At 57.2% G+C, this 25,320-nt stretch overlaps 1 protein-coding gene across 1 annotated transcript; it reads right to left on the bottom strand.

Annotated features, from left to right (window-relative positions):
* Spock2 (SPARC (osteonectin), cwcv and kazal like domains proteoglycan 2) lies at positions 1-24,681 on the bottom strand. Its single transcript, XM_004846235.4, has 11 exons — positions 24,493-24,681; positions 12,687-12,695; positions 12,309-12,354; positions 11,982-12,096; positions 10,197-10,311; positions 8,398-8,512; positions 7,863-7,982; positions 6,788-7,006; positions 5,379-5,441; positions 3,741-3,878; positions 1-3,629 (listed from the first exon to the last, which is right to left on the bottom strand). The coding sequence occupies exons 1-11, from the start codon at positions 24,679-24,681 to the stop codon at positions 3,484-3,486; spliced, it is 1,275 nt and encodes a 424-aa protein (XP_004846292.1). The 3' UTR covers positions 1-3,483.
* Between the last annotated feature and the right edge of the window lie 639 nt (positions 24,682-25,320).

Raw genomic sequence — 25,320 nt, 5'->3', positions numbered from 1 at the left:
TGGTTTATAAAGTTTTATTTTCCATTTTCTTAAAAATAACATTTGATTTCCTTTATGCATGTGTGGAGTGTACTTGTTTCCTTAGGCTAATAGGCAGATAAAGATAACACAAGGCAGGGTCCCCAAGTGGAGGGGGGGAGGGGAGGTGGGGTGTGAGGGAATGGGGTGCAGGGGAAGGAGAGGGTGGGGTGATCCAGGGACGCTTGAGTGCCCATCAACGCACACGTAGGTCTAACACTTTGTTTCTCGATTTTTTAAAAAGACATCTAAAATTACTGAGAGATACGATTTCAGCACTTAAATCTACAGACAGAAACCCAAGCACTTGAACACAATTCTTAACTCTAAGCTCAGTTATTGCACATCACACAGTTTGAGTAGGCTGCAGGCTATAAAGCAGTTGGCTCTGCTTGGGACTTCCTTGGGATGTCTCCAGTCTCCTTTTGCTCCCCCAGTGTCTCTTCCCTGGGACCACTCTGCCAGCTGCAGCCCCATGGTGACCCTGGGGTGTCAATGACTGGCCACTCGTCCTCCCCAAGGGCCTGAGGGCTCAGGCTTTGGTGAAATGGAGAGTTCCAGTGTTGGTACCAATGGACTCCACCCACTCTGAGGTGAACTTGGAAGCAGACAGAGCTCTTGAAAGGGTAAATGGGTGGCCTCCCCAGTAAATCAGGCAGGCTGGAGTGAGAAGGAAGCAGGGCCACCACCTTGTGTGGTCACAACCCCAGTGGGACACTAGGGGCCCATCGAGATGTCCCATCTCCCTCTCATGAGCTTGGCTTGCTTCCTGAGCTCCCCGGCGGGCCATGCCCCTTTTCCAGTCACCTTCAGACTCTGAGTGGTCTCTCAAGGCACAGTTTCTCCAATCCCAACCTACCCCATCTTTTTCAGCATCCATGCACCAATGAGGCCTTTGGCCAGGCGAGTCATGGTTCTCTTAAAATTTGGTTGAACTCTTTTCAATGCAGCTCTACAGCCCCTGCCTGCCTAAGCCCAGGAAGCGAGGGCAGGAAGGGGCAAGGACATCGTGCAGAGCAGCTGGCAGGGGCTGGGACAGCAGCTGGGTCAAGGGCATAAATCCATAGGGCTGGGGGGCCAACTTGCAGTCTTGATGTGGGAAACTTAAACCTGTCTAGCAAGAAGTCACTTGAGGCCTTCAGCCTTGTTGGGAACAGCTGATTTCATCTACCTTTGGGAGGCTGTCTCAGTGGGTGCAAAGCAATGGGAGCTTCAGAGACAGGGCAGGCCTGGACCCCTGCAGACCCACTAGGGGCTAGTTCAAAGCCTTTTGCTTTCCTCCTAAAACATATTTATAAGATCGGATAAACGTGCACAACCGGAAGACCCAGAGACACAGAGAGCACAGCCCCCCAGGAAAGGAGGGTGACAGTGAGAGGAGGAAGGATGGCCCTTCCTCTGTGCCCCCTCACCACCCCAGGGAGCCCAGCATCCTTCGCAGCCACCCTAAGGACAGTTCTGGAAGTCCCACTGGGGCAGAGAAAGAGACAGACTCCCATCTCAGCGAGAGCAGGAAGTTTCAAGTAGCTCTGAGCCAGAGGAGTGGCTGCTTCTGGAGAGCAGAGGGCAGATGTGACTGACCAGGGGACCAGAGGAATGGGCCCGGGGGACCAGGAAGGGGAGGGGAGGGGAGGAGGACAGGGCCAGGGTCTGGAATAGCGCGACACCTCAACAATCAGAACTGTGCTGCGGGATGAGAAGCGCTTTATGGGGCTAAGTGGAATATCGTTATTTCCCCCAGTGAGGGCTCCAGAGATACAGATTCCAGGGTAAAGGAAAGGGAGATTGGGTGAGGCTCTTCCGTGACATCCAACAGCGTTCAGCCTCAGTGGATGCTGGGAGAGCCAGGCACACGGACCCCATGCAGCCATCCATCCTCCCAGCTCTCTGAGGCCACCATGATGGCCCCAGGTCCACACGCACACATGCATACCCATGCACACCCATGCACACCCATTCAAACTCACACACACACACTGCACTCTCCAGAGGCCCACATCCAGGTAAGAAATGGTTCACCAAAAGTATTAAGGAATTTGCTTTGACAGGGAGAACTTGACAAATTGGGAAAAACAACACCGAACGCACAAATGGAAAACCACAAGGCATCTCCTCATGTGGGTAGGATGACCTCCCGCCCAATCAGGAGGTTTGCGGGGACAGTTCGGTGTGACCATGGGGCTGCCTTCTCACTGATGTTCCCACATTCCAAGGCTTCACAATAGAACTTGGGTAGCCCTGAGGGACCCTCAGGGACAGTGGGATCCCTGGCAGCCAGAGGAGCGGGGCTGGGATGGCCATGGAGTTTCTCCTGGAGGTGGCAAGGTGCCGAGGTGGGGAGGATCACAGTCCCTGAGAACAGGGAGGTGGCACCTCCCAACTGCATCTCCTTCAAAGGGTCCCAGGGACACGTATCTATTGGTCTGGGCAGGAGAACAGTAGTTAGCGGTCAGGGTGGCTGTGGCCACACACCTGCTGCTCCCAGTCCTCAAGCTCCCTGGAGAGGACAAGGAGGACACCAGCAAGGGAAACAGAGGCAGGAGCAGCACTCCTCACACTGGGCTGCTTCATGGGGATCCACCGTGTAACGCCAGCCCCAGGCTCCAAGATAGTCAGTCACCTGCACCATGGCCCACAGGAGACACACAGGGAGGAGCCAGTCTGGCTCTGCCAGGGTCTAGGGTTCAAGGCTGCCCCGTAGCCACTCCTAAGGCTCTGCCTGGAATCTAACCTCTCTGAGCTCGCCTTGCTCCCCACCTGTTCCACCCCTCCAGTGGGAAGGACTTGGCCAGCTTCCTCCTGCCTCATTGTCTCTGCCCCTAGCTCCTTCCCAGCCACCTCTGGTCAATCCAGCTGGGTTTTGGGGACTTTCTCTAGTGCTTGGGGCCAGGGGGAGGGGGGCCAGTAGAGGGACAGGGCTTACTGTGGCTGGTGGGAGTTTCACACCAAATCGATGCAACTCGGGGACGCTCTCCAGAGAAGAGCTTCCTGCCCTCCCTCCCCTGGGATCCCAGAAGGGCAGGCAGGGCTGGGAGGAGGCAGGGCTGGTGGGGACCCCAGGAGATTGGGGTGGGTGGGCGGGGCAGGCAGGGCAGGACTAGGAGCATCTTATTCCACTGGTTTTGACCTGTCAGTGTGAGACTATGTGCATATTAAAATCAACAAATGGAAAGAAAACAAAGACAAGGAAGATCAACAGTCCTTTGGGTGACTCACTCTGCCAGGATCCGTGTGGACCGAGGACACGTTTGTCAGCACATGCCAATCACACACACACCCCCCCCCCCCCCACACACACATCCCAGCCACACGCGCCACACCCAAGCTGTGCACTCACACTTCTGACCCTCCCACCGGAGCCAGGGTCCTTCCAGCTAACTTTCAGATCCACTCGCTAAGCTGCCCGCTGCTGTCCAGGTTTCTGCTGCCCGCTGGCGCCCTGGCCTGCCACAGCCCCAGGACCATCTACCAGATGTAGCCTCCGTCATCGGCCTCGCCTGCCTCACCCTCTTCCTCCTCGGCCTCGTCGGCTGCTTCTTCCATCTCCTTCTCCTCCTCGTCCTCCCAGCCGACACCACTCCCAAAGTCCCCCGAGAAACCCACGATGTCCTCTGTAAGGGTGACAAGCCAAGGGCAGGCCACTAAGGGACCTGCTCACCACCCTGGCCCCCACAGCCCGCCCGGCCTGGCCCACAGGTGCTCTGAAGCCGCCCAGGCCTCACCACAGTCGGGGCTCCCGTGCGTGCGGGTGCCGGTCAGCTCCAGGCCAAGCTGGTCCACACACCAGCAGTCGCCGCTGCTCTGGTCACATTGCATCTTTCGGTAGTAGCCGTCCTCATCACAGCTCGGGATGAAGATGCCTGGATGGGACAGCGGGAGCCTCAGAGCCTGGGCTGGAGCAGGGACCGGATGGCCCCAGAGCCTGGCCAGTGCAGCACTGACCCCTCCACAAACCCAGATGCCCAGGGCTCATCTCTCCCAGCCCTGACCGGAAACAAGAAACTGCTGTCTATACCACTTGCTCCGGGTGCAGCAATGGCCAGTCTACTCTCATCCTCTCCACACCTCTGCTGCTCCTCTGGTCTGCCTGTCCCCAGCCTGGAAAGCCTGGGCTTCTCCCCCAGGGGAGTTGGACTTGCCTCAGGGGCCCACTCCCTTCCCTTAGGCCCTCAAAATTCTGCTTCTCTGCTCACCCACCAGACATCTTGTGAGGTGGACTTGCCCGCTTAGCAAGGAGAAGAGACAGTCAGGGTAACATGGGGTCTGGGGTTGGGAGGCCACTTAGGAAGTAGATGACAGATGACTGCTTCCTGGCTGAGGTGGGGCTCACAACAGGCCCCCAAAGCCACCGGATCTGCACTCAACATGTCTTGTGGGCCTTTCCATGCTGGGTCCTGAGTACGCTGATCTCATGGGCCTGGCCAAACATCAGGCTACTCTCAAGGAGCTACAAGGCCCTGCGAGACCTGCCTCTCTGACCTCTGTCCCCTCAACCACCACACTCCAGCCACATGCGTCCTTTCCTTCTGTTTTCTGAGAACTTCCAGCTTTTTCCTGCCCCTGACTCTGCACTTGTCTGACTCATTCTCCTCCCTCAGGTCTCCTGGAACAACGGCTCCCAGGAGGCTTCTGCTGACCCCTCAGCCTCCCTCGTGTCACCTACATTCTCCCTCAGCACCCACACACAAGTCACCATTGGGACTTCTGTCTCCGTGGTGTGTTTCCTCAGCCAGTGCCAAGGGCCCACAAGGACAGGGACCTCACCTGACTTGCCCATGGGTTCCAGCCCAGGCTGGGTTTGCTTGTCTGTCTCCCTGGGGGTTTGTGAGCACCTCCCTGGCAGGGCCCACTCGAGTTCCACACACACTTGCTGACATGAACTGAATGGAAGGTTCTAGGGCCACTGTGTACCCCAACCTCCAGCCCCCACATGGAGAGCCATAAAACTCCTGCTTAAAACGCACTTATTGAGTGGCAGATGGAGAGACCCTGGCCCACCCCAGGAAGTTAAACAGGAAGAATCATGGTGGTGGGCACCTGGGATCCCAGCACTCTGGGAGGCTGAGGCAGGAGAATTGCAAGTTCAAGACCAGCTGGGGCAACTTAATGACTTAGCAAGACCCTGTCTCTAAATAAAAAATGAAAAAGGGACCAGGGATGACACTCTGTGTGAAGGCCCTAGGTTCAATACCCACTGCCACCAAAAATAAGCAAAACCAAGAAGGGCATTTCTCTCCCATGCTGGGCCAGGGCTTCCTTCCGCTCACTGTCTGCCCTGAGGCCCAGGACCTGGAGCTTCTGTCTCCGGGGGGCTCAGGGCCGCCTCCCCACCTCCTCTACACGCCCAGCCCGCCCCTCACCTGGCTTCTTCTTGACAGCCTCCTGGATCTGGATGCGCTCCAGCTCAGCCAGGCAGGGGGGCTCTGTGGGGAGAGAGGCAGTCTGTGGGGGGCCATCCCGTGGTGGTGACAGGAGCCTCCCGAGGCTTAGGAACCCCAGCAGGGGCCCTGCAGGATGAAACACCCAGTCTTTGATGTGGGGCAACCCCGGGATGCTGGTGGGATGCACTGGTCCCTCTGAAGTCCCCAAACCAGGGTAAGGGCTCAGTGGGATGAAAACACCCCACCTCTAATTAGGGGAGGCCACCCAGGCTGTGGGATGGGCTGAGGGCCCCCGGAAGCCTAAGATTCTCTCAGGGTGTTGGGATTCATGGGATGAGACAACGGTAGTCAGAAGAGGGGATGGGGTGGGATTGCAGACACCCCAAGGCATAAGACTAGTTAGACAGAGCTCCTAGCCAAAAATAGCCAGTGGCCAAGTTCCCACTCGCCTGTCTGCCACCTTGGGAGCCTGCCTGGCTATGCAGCAGCGGGGACAGTCCCAGCCCCTGCCCAGGAAGAGCTCTGCGGAAGGCAGGGAATGAGCCTGCAAGGCCTGGGCCAGGCTGGCTGGGCTGGTGCCAGGCAGGGTGGCTGGCAGCTTGGGGTGCAAGACCAGTCCACGTGCTTGCATTTGCAGAGTATTTCACAGGCTCTGCACCCAGATTCTCTCCATTTCTCCTCACACCAGTCTCTGAGGTAGGTACTGCCATTTCCCAATTCAGAAGAAGAAACTGAACTTGGAACACTTTGGTCACATGTCAGGGCTGCAGACTAGCATGAGGTGGAGCCCTAGCCTGGGCCTCTGACCACGGACACTTCACTACTTCCACACTCAATGGCCGGGGGCAGGACACTGCCTACACCAGCTCCTGGCCAGGCAGGTCATTTGCCCTCTGGGGACCTCAGTTTCCCCATCAGTGACATTTGCCTCTTGGCCTAGATCATCTCTAAGCACCTGTCCAGCTCTGGCTCTGGGCAGATAAAGCTAACAAAGCTTACCACAGATTTAAGGCCAATGGTCACCTATGTAACTCCTTAGTTGGGGCACAGGAGGCGAGATGTGCCAGGAAATGGAATCACTGAGAAGCAAACGAATCTTCAGCTCTAAGACCCTCACTCCCCTGGCCCCTCCCTGGCCCTCTGAGGGGCCCTAAAAGGTACCCAAAAAGGTGCTTAAGCTTCAGGACCCACAAAATGCAGATCCCCTGGGGCCTGCTGAGAAAAGGAGTCCCATGCTGGTTCCCTTGGCCCTGAAAGATGAAGCCCTTTGAGGGTATAAGGGCTGGGCAGCTTGGACCTTGGACTCGGGGGCCTGGGAGGGAGCTGCACTGACTCCCAGGGCAGCCCAGTGCCAGAGCGAGGGCAGTCTGCCGGGCCGGGCTGCTTACTTTCCCTCCAGAAGCAGAAGCACCACTCAGCGGTGGAGACTCGGCCGTCCTTGTAGGTGTCGCAGGAGTTGAAGAAGGGACGGATGCAGACCTCATACTTGTCCAGGTTGATGGCAGCCAGCTCACCCTGGTCTAGGAAGAGGTCGGCACTCGTGTCCAGCTTGGAGAACATCCAGCCGATGGCGTCCTTGCAGCTGGCCCCCAAGCTCTTGTCCAGCCCTGGGGAGAAGACCAGGATTCAGACACACTCCACTGTCTGTCCCTCCACCCCTCGTCTTTATTCTCACTCCCAGCCCTCTTGGTAGAGTCAGGTAGCCTGGAACCTAACCATGAGAAACTCAAGAATGGCCAAGGTCCTTCCCCCACTGTACGACAGCACTACATCTAAACCACCCAAATCCTGTTCCAAAAGCCCTCAGAAAAAAATCCTTCCTTTTTGTTTGTGTGGTACTGGGGATTATACACAGGGTCCTGGGCACATTAGGCAAGTGTTCTACCACTGAGCTGCACCTCCAGCCCCAGAAAAAAAGGAGCTCTTTACTTCCTTTTTGTTTTGTTTTTTTGATACCAGGGATTGAACTCAGAACCTTATTCTTGCAAGGCAAGCAGCGAAACCACTGAGCTAAATCCCCAACCCTGGAGCTCTTTACTTTCTTTTGGCTACTGATTTGCAGTCTGAGCTCTTCCAACCCATGTTTTTTGTTTTGTCTTTTTGTTTCTGTTTTGGTCCTGGGGATTAAACCCAAGGCCTTCGCACTGAGCTACTACATCCTCGGCTCTTTTTATTGTTTGAAACAGAGTGTTGCTAAGTTGCCCAGGCTCGGCTTGAGCTTGCCATCCTCCTGCTTCAGCCTCCCAGAGTGCTGGGATCACAGGTGTGCGCCACCAGGCCCAGCTCCTCCACCCATGTTAAGAAGTCCTTCTCTTTCACTAGCTCTGGTTGATGCTGATCACTCTTCCTGTGGGGGACCCACCCTGCAGGGCTTAGGCCTGGGCAGGAGGGAGTGAGGGGAGGCTGGCCCCTGCACACCTGTCTCCTCGGCACCTCCCCACCCCTCCCTCCTCTCTCCTGTACCTCCGGTCGGGCTGGCTGCACTGCTGGCCGAGCCATTCTGCTTGGAGTTTTCATGGAGAAGCTGGAACCAGTCCCGAAGCCGATCCCCCAGGTCGGCCAGGTCCTGGCCTGTGCAGGTGTCTGCAGTGAGCAGCACAGAGAAGGGGACAGAGGGTGAACTGGGGCAACCTGGTCTCAGTGTGGGGTCCTGGACTCCAGGCAGGGAGGCCATGCAATGGTAAGGGACTCAGGAGGAGGGGAGGCAGAAGGCAGGGGCTTCCTCTCCCGGCCTCTCCCATCTCCTCCACCCTCACTCCATCCCAGCACTGAGAGTGCTGCATAGGCTCCTGTGGCTAAGTCCCTCCATCACCTTAGGGTTGGGACAGCCAGGGGAGAGATCAGAGGCTTGAGGACCAGACCCACTCTGTCACTCAGGCCCTGGAACCTCCTGCAGGCCTTTCTCCTCCCCTCCTGCTCTGCAAACCTGTTTCCATCTTGCAGCCTGAAGAAGGTACTGGGGCCCGGCAGGGAGGCCCCCAGCTGGTATGCTGGTTACCTGACTTGCCGTTGGTGGTGGAGGCGGCAGCCTGCTCCGTGGGGCAGGGGCAGGGACCCTGGCATCTCACCGTCAGCTGCTTGCTGCTGAGGCAGGCCTGCTGCTCCAGCTTACACTGTGGAGAAAGGTGGACTGGGTGGGGTGCCCCAACTCCAATCCTTCCCCAGGAGGGCCTGGAAGGGCCCTCCTTGTCCCTCCCTCTGGGGACCAAAGGTGCATGGAGGTGAGCTGTGGGGGCCCAGGAGGGCCCAGGGACCAGTCCTTGCTGTGCAGGCTGCTCTGGCCCACCTGACCCTGCTGCCCTCATGAGTGTCGGTCCCTCCCTGACCCCCACCTCCCTCTCCACCTTGCACCCATGGCCCCCCCCCACACCCCCGTCTTGGCTCCCATGGCCTAGCGTCCTCCTCCTCACTGTTCCTCTGTCCTTCCCTCCTCTGTCTTCCCACCTCTCCTGCAGGGGCCCTGTCCTCAGCTCTCTAGATAAGCAGCAGCCACTCTCTGCCGACTCCTCCCCTCCCTGGCCTCCCTAAGACGCGCCACATCTTTCCCTGTCATGTTCATTTCTCCTTCTGGGTGCCTGCTCCTGGGAGGCGGTCATTGTCTCAGAGCATTGTAATATTTTATGCGTTGCCACACTCAGTTCCCAGCCCTGTGGCCAGCAGAGAACATCAAGGCCCAGTGACCCACCAGGGCCATGGGGAGGGGATGGAAGCCAGACCTACTGAAGACCTGCACCTCCCTATGGGACAAAGTGCCCTTGAACTGTACTTCCTGCCCACTGGTGTGGGACACAAGCTCTCACCATCCTCCTCCTCCCTGTCAGCTCTGTCTCCTTCATGGCCCTCTGGCCTCCTAAGTGCCGCCTCTGCCCTGGCCTCTTGCTCATTCTTTCTCTTCCCTCTCTTCCCTTGGGTGACCTCATGCCCTTGGGTGGCCTCATCCTCACCCCTCATCTGAAATTGTCACCTTGTCACCACAGCCACTCCTTTACTGATCTGTCTGTTTATTTTGTGGTACTGAGGATTGAACCTTCACGCTGAGCTACATCCCCAGCCCTCCTCCCACTTTGAGAAAGAGGCTTGCTAAATTACTCAGATTCAGCTCAAACTTGCCATCGTCCTGCCTCAGTCTCCCAGAGCACAGAGATTATAGGTGTGTGCCACCACCCCTGGTCTGCTTGACTCTTCATCCCAAAAAGGTCCCCAAGCCCTGGAACCCCACCTGACTGCCTGTCCCTGCCCAAACCCAAGCAAGCTCAACTTCTCGATACTCACTGAAGCATTCCTGCTTAGCACCTGCATGTCTATTTTACTTTGAAGTCAGTAAAATGCTTTCACAAATATCATCTCATTTACTCCTCACAAAAATCCCAGAAGAGATTCCCCAGGTCGAAGTTCCTTCCCACATTGTCTTCCCAGGGGGGATTATGTCCTCCTGCTCGGGTGCTCTGGCTACTTGGGAGCACACTAGCTTCCATGTGGAAATCGCCCTCTATACCCCAGAACCTAGTCAGCAGTGCTCCTTCCTTCCAGAGCGCTCCGTACTTCCAAGAGACCCTTACCTCACTCCACCTGCACTCACCCACCCATGTGTCTCTTCTGCCCCACCTGCACCTGCCCAAGGTCAAGGGCATGGTCTCCCCCATCTCTTGCTCCATCACCCTGGCCAGGGCTCCCATGCCCAGCAATTGGTTGCACTGAATACACAGTTTGCCCTCATCAGTCAGGGGGAACCCTGGGGAGGCCCCAGCAGAGCTGTCCCCTCTGCTCCCTGTGGCTCCACCTAGGCCCACCCCTCACCACTGAGCTGTAGGTGTGGCCATCAGTGCCGCAGACCGAGGCCAGCTGGGCCATGTGACAGGGTTTGCAGATGGAGTCCTTGTTCCCATGGAGTTTCAGGGTGGGCTGCTTGATCCTACAGAAAAAAGGTGGGGAGATGTGGAGAAGATAAAAATGAGAAAGGGACAGAAAGTCCAGGAGTCCTGTCCCAACAAGAGGCTGGTCAGCAGACTCTACCACATTGGCGCCTCTGTCCTCCTGCTGACGCCCATCACCCCCAGCTGTTCCCTCCTCCGGCTCATAAGGGTGGAACCTACTGGGCAGGGGCCAGATCCCAGCTTGCCCTTTTCCAGAGTCCAGTGAGGCCTCTGGAGCGCAAAGCCAGCTCTAACTGCAAGAAGTAAAAGGAGTCTCACTTCGCAGGAGGATCAACCCATGTCAGAGGTCATAAATCCATAGTGCCGTGGGCCGCATCTGACCTGCAGACTGATTTTGTCTGACCACAAAGGGTGATTATTGTTGTTTTGTAAACAGAGTTATTTGCCAACATTGGCATAATGGGAGAGTTCACCAAAAAACGCAGGATTCCTGGGCTTCCTTAAAAAAATAGAGGATGCAGGGATTCAGTCCTGAATTTTCACATAGAGAAGCAGCTGCCCCCTTCCTAGCAGGGCTGGCTTGCTAGATGCCTTACAGTACTCACCAGCCCCACGGGCATCTAAGAATGCAAGTCTTGACTGGATTCAGGAAAGGGGAGGGAAATGAGAGCTGTTCCTGGGGTCTTGGAGCCAGGCAGGGTCTTGACCTTGGCCTGGAGCTAAGGCCTCCTCAAATGCCCCTCATCCCTTCCTCCTCTTTAAGCCTCAACAGCTACAACCTTAACTATTTCCTGTATTCACTGCATGTCAAGAGGGAAAGAAACCTCAAATTATTTGGTCTACAAATCTACTTGTCTCAAGACACAGACCCCCAGGCCGACAGAGGAGGTGGGACTTTCCCTGGTGTTTCGGAATAGTTTTCTGAGGAGTAGTTTCCTCCTTGCTCTCTGTTGTGGTTTAGGTCTCAAATGCCCCCTAAAAGTCTCATGTGTGTGGAAGGTGGATCATGGGGGCACTGTACTCAACAGTGGATTCATCCGTTGTACATTCATACATAGCTGAATATAGTGTTAGGAGATGGGGCCTGGTTGGAGGTGAGCCACTGGGGGATGACCTAGAAGGCTGTATTCTTGTCCCTGGCTTCTGCCTTCACTCTCGGCTCTCTGACCACAGTATGGTGAGCAGCTTTCCTCTGCCATGCTGTTTCAGCCATGGAGCTAGCCAGCCATGGACTGAACCCACTGAAACTGTAAGCCAAAATAAACCACTAAGTTTCAAGTGTCAGTTACTTTGTTTCAGAGATGGAAAAGCTGACTAATGCACTCTATCTCTTGATGACTCTTCACGGAAAGCTAGCTGCCACATTGTCCATATTGAGGATAAGCAAGCATCCCTACAGAGAGGTTCACGTGATTAGGAGCTGAGGCCTCCACCAACAGTCATGAGAGAGACTCAGAAGTGACCCCTCCAGCCCCAGTCAGCCCTGAGATATGCAGCCCCATCCTGCGCCATGACTTGAACCTCACCACAGACCTCAGGACAGAACGATCCAACTCCTGGCTTCCTGGCCCTCCGAAACCGTGGAAGATGACACACAATGGTTGTGTTAAGCCATTAAGTTTGGTGGTGGCAATAGGCACTAATGCAGGGACAGGTCAGCAGAGCCCTGCCCTGGAGCAGACCCCTACAGGGCCCCCCAGGGCCTCACCTGTGCTCCAGCTTCTTTCGGCTGATGCACATGGCCCGCTGGTAGCCCTGGGCGATGCACACCTTGTGGTGACTGCACTTCACCTTCTGGCAGGGGTCCTTGGTGGTGTCCAGGGCTGCAGGGACACGGTGTGAGGACACAGGTCACCTGGGAGAACCCAGGGGCCCCCACCCTGCTTCTGAGCTGGGAGGCCCCTCCCACCAGCAGTCCCTGATAGCCTCAAGGGGCCTGGCTGGTCGAGGAGCCCCCGGCCAAAGCCAGGTCTTGTCCATGGGTCTCACTCTTCACGGTGTCTGTCTCCTCCCCTGGCTGGGAAGGACATGTTACCTTCATCTCCTTGCTGATTGTCCTCCCAGCTCTTGATGTAATCATCCTAGAGAAGGACAGAGAGGGTGGGGACAGGGAGGGCAAATGTCTGCATCCCAGAGCCAGCTCCCCTGCACTATGTTGGAAAGGACAGGCCCAGGCCACTGCGTCCACATGCAAATTGCCGCTATCCTGGTGGCTGCCCGGATGACCTCTGACACCCCATAGCCCTGTCCCTTAAACTCCCATCCAGAATCCCTGCCTCTCCTGAAAGAGCCTTATTCTCCTCACCCCATGCCAGATGCTGGCAGGGGAGAAGTTGGGGTGAGGGTGTTGATGGAACGAGGTGGGGGTACAGCTCCAGGGAACCCACAGGCCCTGGGACTCCGCGGTACTCACCTCCACCTCCTGGAGACAGGACACGGAAGCAGGCACAGACACGGGCAGGGGAGACAGGGAGAGAGATGGGGACGTCAGTGGGAGGCCCCTCAGACCATGAGGTCCCAGGGCACAGCCGGCCTCTTTCGGCTGTGGGTGCTGAGTGACAATCTCTGACTGCTATGGAGACAGTATACCTGCGCCTTCACCACAGAGAGCTTTAGGCTGGCCCACCCTGGGGGCAGCGGGGTGGGGCCCATGGCTTTTGCAGGGTGACACATGCCAGTCAGCTCTGGCCCCAGCCCCAGGACACACGTCTGAGGAGGGCAAAGGGCTATAGGGCCTGGCAGCGGCCCAGAATTGCCGCACCCTCTCTTCTGCCAGGGTCCCTTCCTTAGCAGCCCCCTCCTTCTGACAGCTGCCCACCCCAGGAGTGAGGCAGGGCAGGGCTCTGTCTTCCAAGCTTCAGGAGGACCACTTCTCACTCACGGTCCTTTCCTTCCTGCCGAGCTCAGACTGACTGAAGGGACACCCTGGCCGGTGACAGTGGCTTCCCCAGCTATCATAGTCCAGCTTTAAGTCCTCCATCAAAGGAACCTGAAAAGGCCCCGTGAGGTGACCCGGGACAGCCCCCTCCCTGTGCAGGAGAGGCCAGAGAGTCCGCAAATGGGAGGACCCCACCCAGGTCCTGTGTCCCAGCAGCCAGGCCTCCGATGCCCCACACAGACCTCTCCTCCTGCTATATCACAAGGTCCCTGAGACCTAAGGCATGTGCTCCCTGTTCCATCCGTACTGTGGCCCAGGAGTCTGGCCTAGCCAGAGGCAGGGAACTTCCCACCTGGCCTAGATCCCAGCCATGAAACTCCAGCACTTCTGAATTCTTCCCCTTCCCCTGCGGAAAGGAGTCACTGAAAACCAGCACATAGCTCCCAGGCTGCCTTGATGGAAGCTGGGCCAGGTGGGCAAGGGTTCCTGCAGGCCAGGGGCTGCAGTACCAAGGATCCAGCTGCCAACCTCCTCCATATGGGGGGCTGGGGAGAGGGGCACAGTCGCCCTTCATTCTCAGTCCCACCACACGTCATCAGAGAGGTGCAGCACTAGGGCAGAGGCCACACTGTCAGGCGAGGGTGGGCAGGGCTGAATCTTGGCTGTCAGGCCTCGGGGAAGAAGGCACCAGAGGGCTCACATGAGCAGCAGTGGGGACAGTGCAGGGCTCCCAAGGGCTCTGGAAGCTCAAGGGCTCTGCAGCCTCCCCTGGAAGCTGGCAAACCTTAGGACAGGTAGGGACGCATGAGGCCCTCTGGGATAAAGGCCAGAAAGGGTCAGAGCTGGGAAGACAAGGCAGTACTCACGAAGTCAGAGCCCTGTGGACAGGTGTGTGCCCAGAGCACATCACGGGACACATGCGTGAACACATTTGCGCACGTCCTTATCCGTGAGACTGTGTACTCATGCGCACATGTGCACAGCATGTGAAAACTAGGGCGCCCACGTGAGGCAGCCCACCAATGCCAGATGGTTTTTATCAGAAATGAAGCAACAAAACCTATGTCTGTGAGCGGCCTCCAGATTTCACAGCGGGTGCGAGGCGCACCCTCGGGTGCAGCCTTTCTGCCGCTTCCTCCGTTATGGGGTGGCAGCAAGAGACAGGCGGTGGGGGTAGGAGGGCAGGGAACAGCAGGCTTCTGCCCAAGAGGGTCCAGCCTGTGTGGCTCTGCCTGGCCCTAGGTCACCCCCTCTGCCTCACATTGGGCCTCTTCCTGCCCCTCACACTGGCCACCACTGGCACCCAGGACATGTCTAAGCAGCCAGAGACCCACAGCCTAGTGGGCCTGGGAGCATGCCTGAAGCAGCTGAGGAGGGGCCCATTTTCACCACAGGGCTAGAATTGAACCCTGGGGCCCCAGGCAAGCTTTGGAAGTGGCAGGCTCAATGGTCCTGTTTGCTCGGGGCCAAAAGAAGCCAGCTGGGCCCAGCCCTTCAACTCCAGGAGCAGCTTGGGGTGAAGGGCGGTGGGCAACAGAGACCAGAGTGGCCAAGGGGCTGAGGCCAGTGTTACAAGGAGGGGGCATAAGTAGGGACGGCCTCCACCCACTGGGGTCTCTTCCTCTGCTCCCACAAGTCCCTGGGAGGGAGGCTGGAAGGTATGAAAAGGGCGAGTCAGCTGTCCTCCCCACCGAGATCTGGGGGAAGGAAGGGCCTCAGCCCGCTCAGTCTTTCCCCTCCAGCCAGCGCATGCGCAGAGTCTTTGGGACACTGGACAAAGTAGGTTCTCCAAGGACAGGATTGCAGATTTCCAATTAGAAAATCAGGGAGCAGCAAGGGTGGGGTAGGACTTCTAAGAGACCAGTGGCTCCCGGGGCTCCCAGCTCCCCTCCCTGGTGCAGGTGGTGGGGGTGAGCAAGTCCCCAGGTCTGGCTAAGCCGTGCGTCCCTAGTGTGCCACATGGTTGTGGCTCTGGATCCTAGCACCCTCACTCCCGGGAGAGTGGCAGCAGCCAGTCAGAGGACAGGAGGCCCTGGGGTGGCACTGATGCTAGCTTCCACTGCCTGGAGGAGCTCAGCACCTCCCTCCTGGCAATGCTCAGAGCCCCAAAGAGACACAGGAAGCAGTGCACCAGTGACAAACCAAAGCCATCACAGCAGCAAGAGTCCAAAGGTTCAGGTGAAGGAAGTGGGGAGAGATGAAAGATGACGGGTGAGGCCCCCTGGGGACAGCAGAGTGCTGCAGCGGGGGTGGGCAGCTTGGGAATGGCCATTCTGGGGCACAGCCCAGGGACATACTTAGCGGCCCTGGAGCTCAGGTGGGGGCCAGCACCAGCTCCAGGGTGAAAAAGAGGTGCTTGTTGGTGAGTGTGAACCGGGCAGCCAGGTCTATTTAGGGCGCCCCCGTGGGCTCATGAGCCACTGTGAGAAATGGCAGTAACAGCACCAGCGTCTTCTCGGGGAAACAAGAGGCCACTTCTAGGCTGGCTCTGCGACTGATGGCCCTCATCCCTCACCCCACAGAAGGGTCCTCAGGAGCCCCTCGCCAGTGTCCTGAGGAGATGGGTCAGGACCCAGAGCTCTCGCCTGCCAGAGGAGCACGTGTATCCTACCAGGTTAGTACAACCGAAGGGGCCACAGAGCAGACAGGAGAAACTTCCGGAACATTGGGATGACCCTGCCTTGTATCGAATGGTGTTTTTAAGTCAGGCCAAGGCCAGGCGTGGTGGTGCATGCCTGTAATCCCAGCACTCAGGAGGCTGAGGCAGATGGATCACTGTGAGTTCAAGGACAGCCTGCACTATATAGCAAGACCCTGTCTCAAGAAAACAAATAAAATAAAGTCAGTCCTCTCCAAGCATTTTGTATCAATAGCATAAAAAGTGAGAAAACAGAGGTGCAGAGAGCAGCCGGAGGTCACAGACAGATGAAGAGTAGGCCAGACCTCCAGATCCCCCATCCCAGGCTGTTTGTATTAGGGTCTCTCTGCTGATGCCAGGAGCAGAGCCTACCCCAGGTCCCAAGACTCTGCTGGCCCGCCCTCCCCTCTCCACACACCCTAGCTGCACTTCAACACTGCAGCGCCCCCTGCTGGCCGCACCCACCTCCTACACCTCTGAGGCTGAATCCAACTTGGAACCTCCCAGTTTGCTCTCATTTGAGAGTGTGGGGTTACACAGGGAATTGGGTGTGGTGGCACCTGTCTATGATCTCAGCACTAGGCAGGCTGAGGCAGGAAGATTGCCCTGATTTTGAAGCCAGCCTAGGCTGCCTAGAAAGACCCTGTCTCAAAACAAAACAAAACCAAAAAAGGAGGTAGATGAAAGAAATTCCTATCAAAATGTTTTAACTGTGGCATCCCCTGCAGGGCAGGGATATACAGCATTTTGGCATCTTTCTGCTTTTTCCCAAGTTTCCATATATATTACTGGACATATATTATTTTTATAGGTAAGGAGAAAAAAAATAACAAATGTTAGATTTTACAACCCCTTCCCTGTTCTCTGTTACCTACAGAAGGAGGTAAATTTTTCATTGGTTCTCAGCTGCCCCAAATACCCCAGTGGATGTCAGCACCTGGCACCTCTGGAGAGCCACTTTCTCCATCTGGAGCATGTGTTACTCCTAGTCATCCTTCAAAACCCAGCTAGGCATCACCTTCCCAGCCCTGGCCCATGCCTAGGTACCCTCCAGGCTAGCTGTACTTGTGGAAGTCTGTTACTGTTCTGGTAACACCCCACTTTTGCTTCATTCTGTCTTAGATGGCCAGTTCTGGAGCCAGGGCTATTTAGGTACATGCCTGTAATCTCAGAGGCTGAGGTAGGAGAATCACTGAAAGTTCAAGACCAACCTGGGCTACATAGTGAGTTCAAGGACCACATAGGAGAAATTATGCTAATCCCTTTCCATTCACTGCCTTCTTTACTTTTCACAGCAACCCCAAGAGAATAGTACTGCTATTATCCTCATTTTTCAGGTGATAAAAGTGAGGCTCAGAGAGGTTGAGTGACATATAAAGGATTACACAGCAATTGCCTAGCAGAAGAAGACCGGTACGCAGATCTGTGATTCCAGAATCCATGCCCCTAACCAGAATCCATAAATACGAACTGATGGGGGTCTATGGAGGCCCAATCCCAGCTAAAAAGTGGTTTCTCCGGGCCGCGAATTTAGCTCAGTGGTTTCGCCGCCTGCTGCGCAGGCGCAAGGACCCGAGTTCGATCCCCAGTACCAAAAAAAAAAAGAGTGGTTTCTCCTACTTCAGCTCTGGTCCAGTCTGAGGCAGGGGGTCCCGCAATCAGGACAGGAGGAACAGGCGGTGGAGGAGGAAGCCACCCAGGGGGCCTCCCTGGTCCAGGTTCTTTCCAGAATCCCTTCACCACCCCACCCCTAGTTCGGCTCGTTTGGAGCTAACCCATCTCCCGCTTTGATCTCTGCGGCGCAGCTCGGTCGCCATGGAGACGAGCCCACTGCGCCAAGCTGAGGGAGAGCTGACGAGTGCGCAGGCCCTGCGGGCTCGGGCACACAAGGGGTGTTTCCGAGGCTGTTTACTTCCTGTCATTTTAATTAGCACCCAAATCACCAGCTCACTTCACAGCTTGAATTAACCCGATCTCTCCCAGCTGCCCCACCTGCTGGAGGCAGGGCCGGCAGTGGACCCAACCAGGAAAAGAGCACCCCCAAGGCCCTGGCTTTAGAGGTGAAGGCCAGCCCGGCGGAGCTCCACCCGCTTCTGCTGCAGTGTTGGAGCCAGGGTTCCCACCTTGCAGCCAGCAAGGCAGGCCCTGGCCCTGCACAGACTCTGTCCTCTTGTCCCCTGTGCTGTGAGATGCCCAGGCGGGTGGACCAGGGAGTAATGTATGAGAGTAGATTCTGCAAACTGTAAAGCTCTGTACTTTTTTTTTTTCTGTCCAACTCAGGTCCTTATGCTTGCAAGGCAGGCGGCAGAACCACTGAGCTAAATCCCCAGCCCAAAGCTCTGTACTTAAAAGACAAACCAAGAAGGGGATGCAAGAAGAATTGAGATGTCATGTCTGGGCACCAACTCCCCACAGTGAATGTCATCATTATGTACTGTAATTGTGTACTAATAAAAAGAAAAACAGCACAAACCAGAGCTGCATGTGTCCGCACACACCTGTAATCCCATCACTCATAGAGGCTGAGGCAGGATGATTGCAAGTTTGAGCCTAGCCTGGGCAATTTAGGTCTTAGCAAGACACTGGGTTTGTAACCCTGTTATGGCATCTTCTTCATTTTCTTCATAGGTTAAGAATGTCTAAAAATAGAAGTGGGCCGGGCCTCACCCAGCCTCCAAGAGGTCCTGTACCTGGTATTACCTGTCTCCTTCCTGAGGGCAGGAACTTGTGACGGAGCTCAAGCCAGGGCTTCGGACTTGGTGCTGAGCCTCCTCCTGCCCTCCCAGGAAGCAGCCACTGCGGCTCTGGTGGACCGGTCTGGGACCAGAAGAGCTGAGCAGGAGCCTTAGGGCCTGGCACCTGTCACATCGGGGCAGAGCTCCGAGAAGCAGAGCCCTGGGAGCAGATGGCAAGCTGAGCATCAAATGCCTGTCCTCTCTCACAGAGGTGGCACCAGCCCTGTGTGAGGCCCCGACAAACTGAAGGAGATTTCCCCTTCAGTTCCTTCCCCAACCTCTTCTCCCTCCGAGGAATTTCCTTAAAGGGCAAAAATGTGCTTATCGTCAGGGCCTGCATGCCAGGAGCCTGCCTGGGTTCAGGTATGTCCCGCCAACACCCACCTGGCCCCCAGACCTGACCTCTCATGACTCTACTGGCATCTCAACATCTTCTGTTCTAAAGCACAGAAAGTTAGGTGTGGTGGTGCACACCTGTAATCCCAGCACTTGGGAGGCTGAGGCAGGACACACTGGAGTTCAAGGCCAGCCTGGGCTACACAGTGAGTTCAAGGTCAGCCAGAACTGCATATTAGGACCCTGTCTCATCCCCTCAACCCCCAAAAGAGAGTAGGAAGGAGAAGGCCCTGGCTTGGGGACATGACTGTTCTCCACCATGGCACCCTGTCTCCCCACCCACAGATCTAACGTGTGGCTGGCCTGCCCTGTGGCAAAGTAAGGACAGAGAGGCATTCACTCCCTATCCTGGAAGGGAAGTCAGGGGCCTGGTTCTAGTAGCGTCTGTCCCAGCTTCCTAAGGAGCAGAAAGAAGAGGAGCTGGCCCCCAAGAACTAGCACCACTTAGAACAGAGCTCCAGCCTCTTTTACCCTCACTGCCTCACCCCAGGGTGCTGCTCCCTGGAGAGAAGAGGGAGCACAGGGAGCCCACAGGTCCTGGAGAGAATGTGCAGAGACATCATCATTAGGGATGACACGTCTGTGTTCCCCAAATTCCTGTGCTGAGACCCTAACCCTGATGGCCTGGTTTGAGGTGGTGCCTTTGGGAGATTATTAAATTAAGATGCGGTCATAAGAGTGAGGATGAGATGAGTGCCCTTTTTGAGACAGGGTCTCACTATGTAGTTCCGGCTGGTCTTGAACTCACAGCGATCCTCCTGCATCAGCCTCCCGAGTGCTAGGATGCCATCACACCACATCGATGTCCTTAGAAGAAGAGGAGACTAATGATCCTCAGAAGACACACAGAAGACTGTCACCAACCAGTAGCACCGAATCTGCCAGTGCCTGGACTGTGGGCTCTGTGGTCCAAAAGTATAAGCCACACATTTCTCTTGCTGAAGTCACCTCTTCTCCAGTATGACGTCAGAGCTGCCCAGAGTGACGAAGGTGCCTGGCATGTGCATCCCAGCCTGGAGTTTGCCCCAGACACTAGGAGGCCCAGTTTCTCAGGTTTCTCAGTCCTCAAGCCATACACACCCAACCCTACTGGGCCACATTTCCTTTCTGCGGGTCAGGGGTCTTGGTCTGCAGTTGTGGGGGTGGACAGGGTGAGGCAGGACTGGCTGGAGGGGCTGCTGACAGGCTCTTGGGTCATCTTCCCTGAGTCACAGAGGACCAGGGCTCTTTGGATCATTTTGTTTAGCTTGCCCATTATACCAATGAGAAACGCAAGGCTCAGAGAGGTCACACAGCTGGTCTGTCCTCTCATAGGAAGAGGAACAGAGCATCCTCCTCCCGGAGCTCTCCCACACCCCAGACAGCCTCTGACTTCCTGGAAAACGAATAGAGTGGTGCTGGCTTTTCACCCTCTTCAGACTCCTGGAAGATGAGAGGAGCACATGGCACCTGGCAGCCTCTCTGTGCAGCAAGGCTCCCCTCTCCCTCTCTTCCCAGGCTTGGAGTCCCACTAGGCCTGAAAGAGTCCCTCTCCACACTGACACCACTCTGGAGATGCCAGCCGGGCAGTGGGAGAGGAGTTAGAAGTCCAGGTGGAGGAGGAGGCCAGGAAAGGACACAAACCCAATTGTGGAATCCTTTCTGACCCACTTTTGGGTTCTCACACACCCACACTTTGCCCAAACATCTGTGCCATGCCACCCATCCCCACACTCACACTCGGTTAGGTGTGTAGGGACAGAGAGGGGTCACAAAGGAGCCTCTGTGTGGCTCACACTTGTTCCCAGTGCTGCTAAGAATCACACGCAGCCTTCAGGCAAGGACACCCTGAGCCTCCTGGGGTCACCCAGAAGTGAATGGTGAACAGGTGGAGTCGCCCTCGGCTCAGAGACTGAGGCATGGTGTGGCCCAGGTCAGAAATGGCCCCCATCTGCTGGCTGGTTTCAGTGGGAGAAAGTGCCGCCTACATGCTCTGCCCTCCAGCCCTGGAACGAGATGCCCGAGCTTGAGCCTTCATTTCCATCTCCTGGCAGGAAAAGGAAGCTAAGCCAGGTCAGAACCTGAGCCCAGGCCTGAGCTATCCGGGCACCCTGCACCCCAGTTTTTCCTGGGTGAGAAGCTGCCTTGGGGGTGTTCCTAGCCTGGGTGGGGAGCAGGCTGGCGGCAAGAGGTGCTGCTCCTGCCCATGGAACCTGGGAGGCTGGCGGCACAAGGGCAGGGGAGCTGTTCTCCAGGAAGACCTTCCCTAAGTCACTAAGGATCCTGAAAACCAAAGCCCAATTTGGTGACCTGCATGCAAACCCCACTCTGCAAGCTTCTAACTTTTGACCGTGGGTAAATTCCTTAATTCCTCTGTGCCTCAGTTTCTTTGATCATAAAATGGGTGAACTATGGAGGAACAATCACACAGGTTGTCGAGTACTAAGTGCCCACTGGCATTAACTGTGTGCCTCTGGGTGCCAAGCCCAGTGCTAGACACTCATCAATGTAATAAATGTAATGGAGGAGGAATACAGAGTAGAGAAGAGCCAAGGAGAATGAGAACAGTCACTTCTTTGTAGCCACGTTCTAGGGAGCCCGCCCTGAGGATGCTGTGTCGGGGCCACCTCCTCCAGGCCCTGCATGCTCTGTTCTGAGGTCCTGGGTCCCACCCCGTTCTGCAGGGTGGGTATGAGGAGGTAGGGGCATTAGGGAACATGCCAAGGCTGGAGTGGGGTGTGGTGGTGCATGCCTGTGACCCCAGCACTCTGGAAGGCTGAGGCAGGAAGATTGCGAGTTCAAGCCTGGGCAATTTAGTGACTTAGAAAGGCTTTGTCTCAAAATAAGAAAATGTTTTAAATGGGCTATGACTGTAGCTCAGTGTGAAGGCCATCCCTAGGTTCAATCCCTAGTAGTTCTTAGAAAAAAAAACAGGAAAGGAAAGGAGAGGAGAGGAAGAAGAGAAAGCAAGCCCAAGGCTGCCCAGGGCAGGGCACAGCTAGATTTCTGGGTCCAGGAGCCGACATAGCAGCCCCTCCCATCTCCCAGCCATGATGCCCTCCTCCCTGGCAGCAGCAAGCCGGCCTTCGAGGGGATCTGCTAGGCACACGATGTGAGCACAGCGCTCGCTGGAGGGAGGATTATTCTGCTGGTAAATCCTGCCTCCCCATAATCCCAGAGCTCAGAGAGAGGACGCTAAGCCAACCAGGCTCCTCACCAGCTCCACCTGATCCCACTTGGGAGGCTCCCTGTGCTTCCATCCTCTTCTCCATCCTCCTGAACCCCGGGACACGAGTCCCTCTCTCCTCCCCCACTCTGTTCTGTCAACACCGTTTAAGAAGACACTTCAGAGTCCTTCTAAACTCTTCCCCAAGAGCATCCCACTCCTCTTGCTCCTGCCTGGGCAAACTGGGGGCCCTGTGCCATCTTTCCACTGAACCATGAACAAGGCTCATGCTCAACCCCACAGCCCCTGAGGGGTTCAAAAGAAATTCCTTTCTCTCCAGTGAGGAACCAAGCTTCTGTATTCTCAAAAGAATTGGCCTGATGGAAATATGTACAAAGATGGATGCTACTGTGGCCAGCTGGAAGGGTGGGAAGCACAGCGTCTACTGGAAGAGGAGGGATGGGACTAGTGCTGGCAGAGTCTCTGTGTACAGTCTGTGCACTGCACAACTCCAGGGGGCACCACTCACATGGTGGCTCCGCTAGAGTTATGCAATGCTATGGCTCTGAGCTTGCAGCCTCCTTCTTGCTTTTCTGCAAAAGCTGCCAACAGATTCCCACGGCCAGGCCCTCCTGCCCAGCCTTCTTTGTCCTACTTCTCTCCCTGACCCTGTCTTGTGGCAGCCAGGCCTCCCTTACAGGGGGTTTTAATAGGACTCGCCCTACCAAACCCTAAGGCCCCCACATCGGTATATACCCTAAATCTCTGCATGGCACCCAGGGGGGCCACTCCTGCAGAATCTCAAATCTGGGGCCTCCCTTCTGATGAGCATGCAGGAAGAGGAAAGCACTTGGCACTAATCCAGGGGGACAGGTGGGCAGCCCTGAGCCAGGGGTCAAGCAGTCAGTCAGTTATTATTCTCACCCGCAGGGCTGGCTCCCGGAAGCAGGTGGAGGAAGGGAGGTGGAAGGGATCTTATTTTTAAACCTTCACTGTTCTGATTAAGTATCTCTTTTCCTTCTGACCTTCACCAGTCCCATTTCCGCGGATCAAACTGCCAGCCAGTCCGAGGGAGGTCTGGACCTATGACACACGGGTTCTGGATGGGCACCCGCCTCCACCCCCTCACTGCTGGGCCCCCGGTCCTCTGCCCAGGCAGCCCAGGAGACTGCAGCGGATGGAGCTGGGCCTGCAGGTGCCGAGGGAGGGCTCCAGTTCCCCAGCTGGGCCGGCCCTGGGTGGGACACAAGCGAGACCCATGGCCCACTCCCGGGTCCAGGCACCCAGCCTGGGGACCTGGCTGCTTATAGTCCCTCTTTCCCTGCCAGCTGGACTTGTATCTCTGCCTCTGCCCATCGTGTGGCGGGGTATCCCAGGGAGCATAGGTGTTTTAAGGGAATTTCTAAGGAACTTGCGGATGCACGCGGCTGACAGAGAATGCGCGGTGTGGCCTGTGTTGCACCACCAGGGAAGTCTTTCTGGGGTTGCCGGGATGAGCTGCGTCTTCCCCGTAGTCGGACCCAGCCCCCAGGTTCCCGGGGCTCAGCCACGCCCTCGCGTGCTTACCCGGGCCCGTCCAACACCCCGCCCCCCACCCGGGCCTTCTGGGAGCCGCCTTCCATTTCCCCTCTGAGCTACAGGTGCCGGTAAATAAAGTGCTGCAGCGATGCTCGCCGCCTGCAGCAGCGTCCCCGCCCCCACCCCGCAAAGTTCGGGCCAAGGTTAAACCGGGGTTGGGGAGCACATCCGCCAGGGCCCCCAGACCTGGCTCCGGGGCTCTCCTGCTTTCCAAGCCCACTGAGCTGCAGGTCGAAAGCTCTCCGCTCGCGGGGGTGCAGCCTCCCAACCAGGATTGGTCCCAAAACCCAGCCTCGCCGGGTACGCGCCCCTCTGCGTGGGAACCCCGGACCTGGCTCTGGAGGACATCGGCCCTCGCCCGATCCCCACTAGGGACACGCCTTCCATCGACCCGCCTAGGAGTTTGCAGGACCCCCCCAACTCAGAGCCCTGGCACATTATCCCCTACCAGGCTCCCCAGCCCCCAAATCCACGGTGTGGACCCAGGGCACCCGTGCAGACGGCGGCCCCACCCAGACCTGCGCCTTCCGCAGTGCCCCGTATGTGCCGCCCGAAGCTGCACGGGCTGGGGACAGGCCCAGTGGTGGCTCTTGAGAAGGGGGCAGCCGGGCCCGCGGCCTCGCACCCAGCACCCCATATCCGCGCCCGGCCGAGCGCCCCCCCCCCCCCGCCGTGTCCTCTCGCCTGGGACTCTAGGGCGGGACTGGGGTCCCGAGGCTCTGGCCTCGGGGGCACGGGAGGGGCGCCGACTGGGACTCTCGGCGTTGTTTACTCCGCAGCCCGGCTGCGGGGGTCCCCCACCCGCCGCTCCCACTCCACGCCCGGGCCGGGCGCCCGGCGCGCACTCACGTCTCGGAAGCGGTTCCAGTGCTTGATCTTGCCGCTGTACTGCGAGATGGACGACAGCCATTGCTCGTCCTCCATGAAATTGCCGGGGGTCTCGCCCTCCTTGAGCACTTTGGCGTCGCCTTCGGCCAGGGCGGCAGCGGCCAGGAGCAGCAGGGGCAGCGCCAGGAGCCCGGAGGCCGGGGCGCGCATCGTGGTCAGGGTGGGACCTAGAGGTCTTGACTTCTGCGGGATTCAACGTCCTCCGCGCCGCCCCGCTGCTGGCTCAGAGAGCGCTGCCGCGGCCCCGCCCGGCCTCCTCCTGCGCTCCCGCCCGGGTGGCCAGCGGAGGGGTCGCGGCTGAGATGTGACCTGGTTAGGAGATGCCCTCGTCTGCAAATGCTCAGTGCCGGACGCGAACAGGCAGAGGGAATCAGAGAGGCTGCGCCAGCAGGGGCTGTGTCTGTAACTGTAGCATCGGCATCACGTTTGACATCATCATACCTGGTTGAAAAAAAAAAAAGGAGGGGGGATTTCAAAGCGGAGCGCCGGGTGAGGGCTGAGAGCGCGACGCCAGCCGCAGCGCAGCCCGCGCCCAGGGGGTTGCAGACCAAGGAGGCAGAATCCTGAGCTGTCCCTGCCACCTCTCTCCAAGGCTGGAGAGCAAGAAGGGGAGGCCCGGTGTCCCTGGGGAAGGTGGGATGGGGAGAAGATTCGAAACTCTCCCGCTACAAAGGCAGCCAGCTCAGGTGTCTAAAAGGGAATTTGGCCCCAGATGGTCTTTTTCTCCCCGTGCCTCCCACCCGGGGCCCTGGGCTGCAGCCCTGACAGCTGGCTTCCTGCGAGTTGTGG

The sequence above is a fragment of the Heterocephalus glaber genome, unplaced genomic scaffold (assembly GCF_053883595.1).
Source record: "Heterocephalus glaber isolate CG9 unplaced genomic scaffold, H.glaber_assembly_v1.0 deba00001497, whole genome shotgun sequence".
NCBI classification, from domain to species: Eukaryota; Metazoa; Chordata; class Mammalia; order Rodentia; family Bathyergidae; genus Heterocephalus; species Heterocephalus glaber.
Note: the sequence above shows the minus strand (reverse complement) of the source record. Positions and strands in the feature narration are given on the sequence as shown.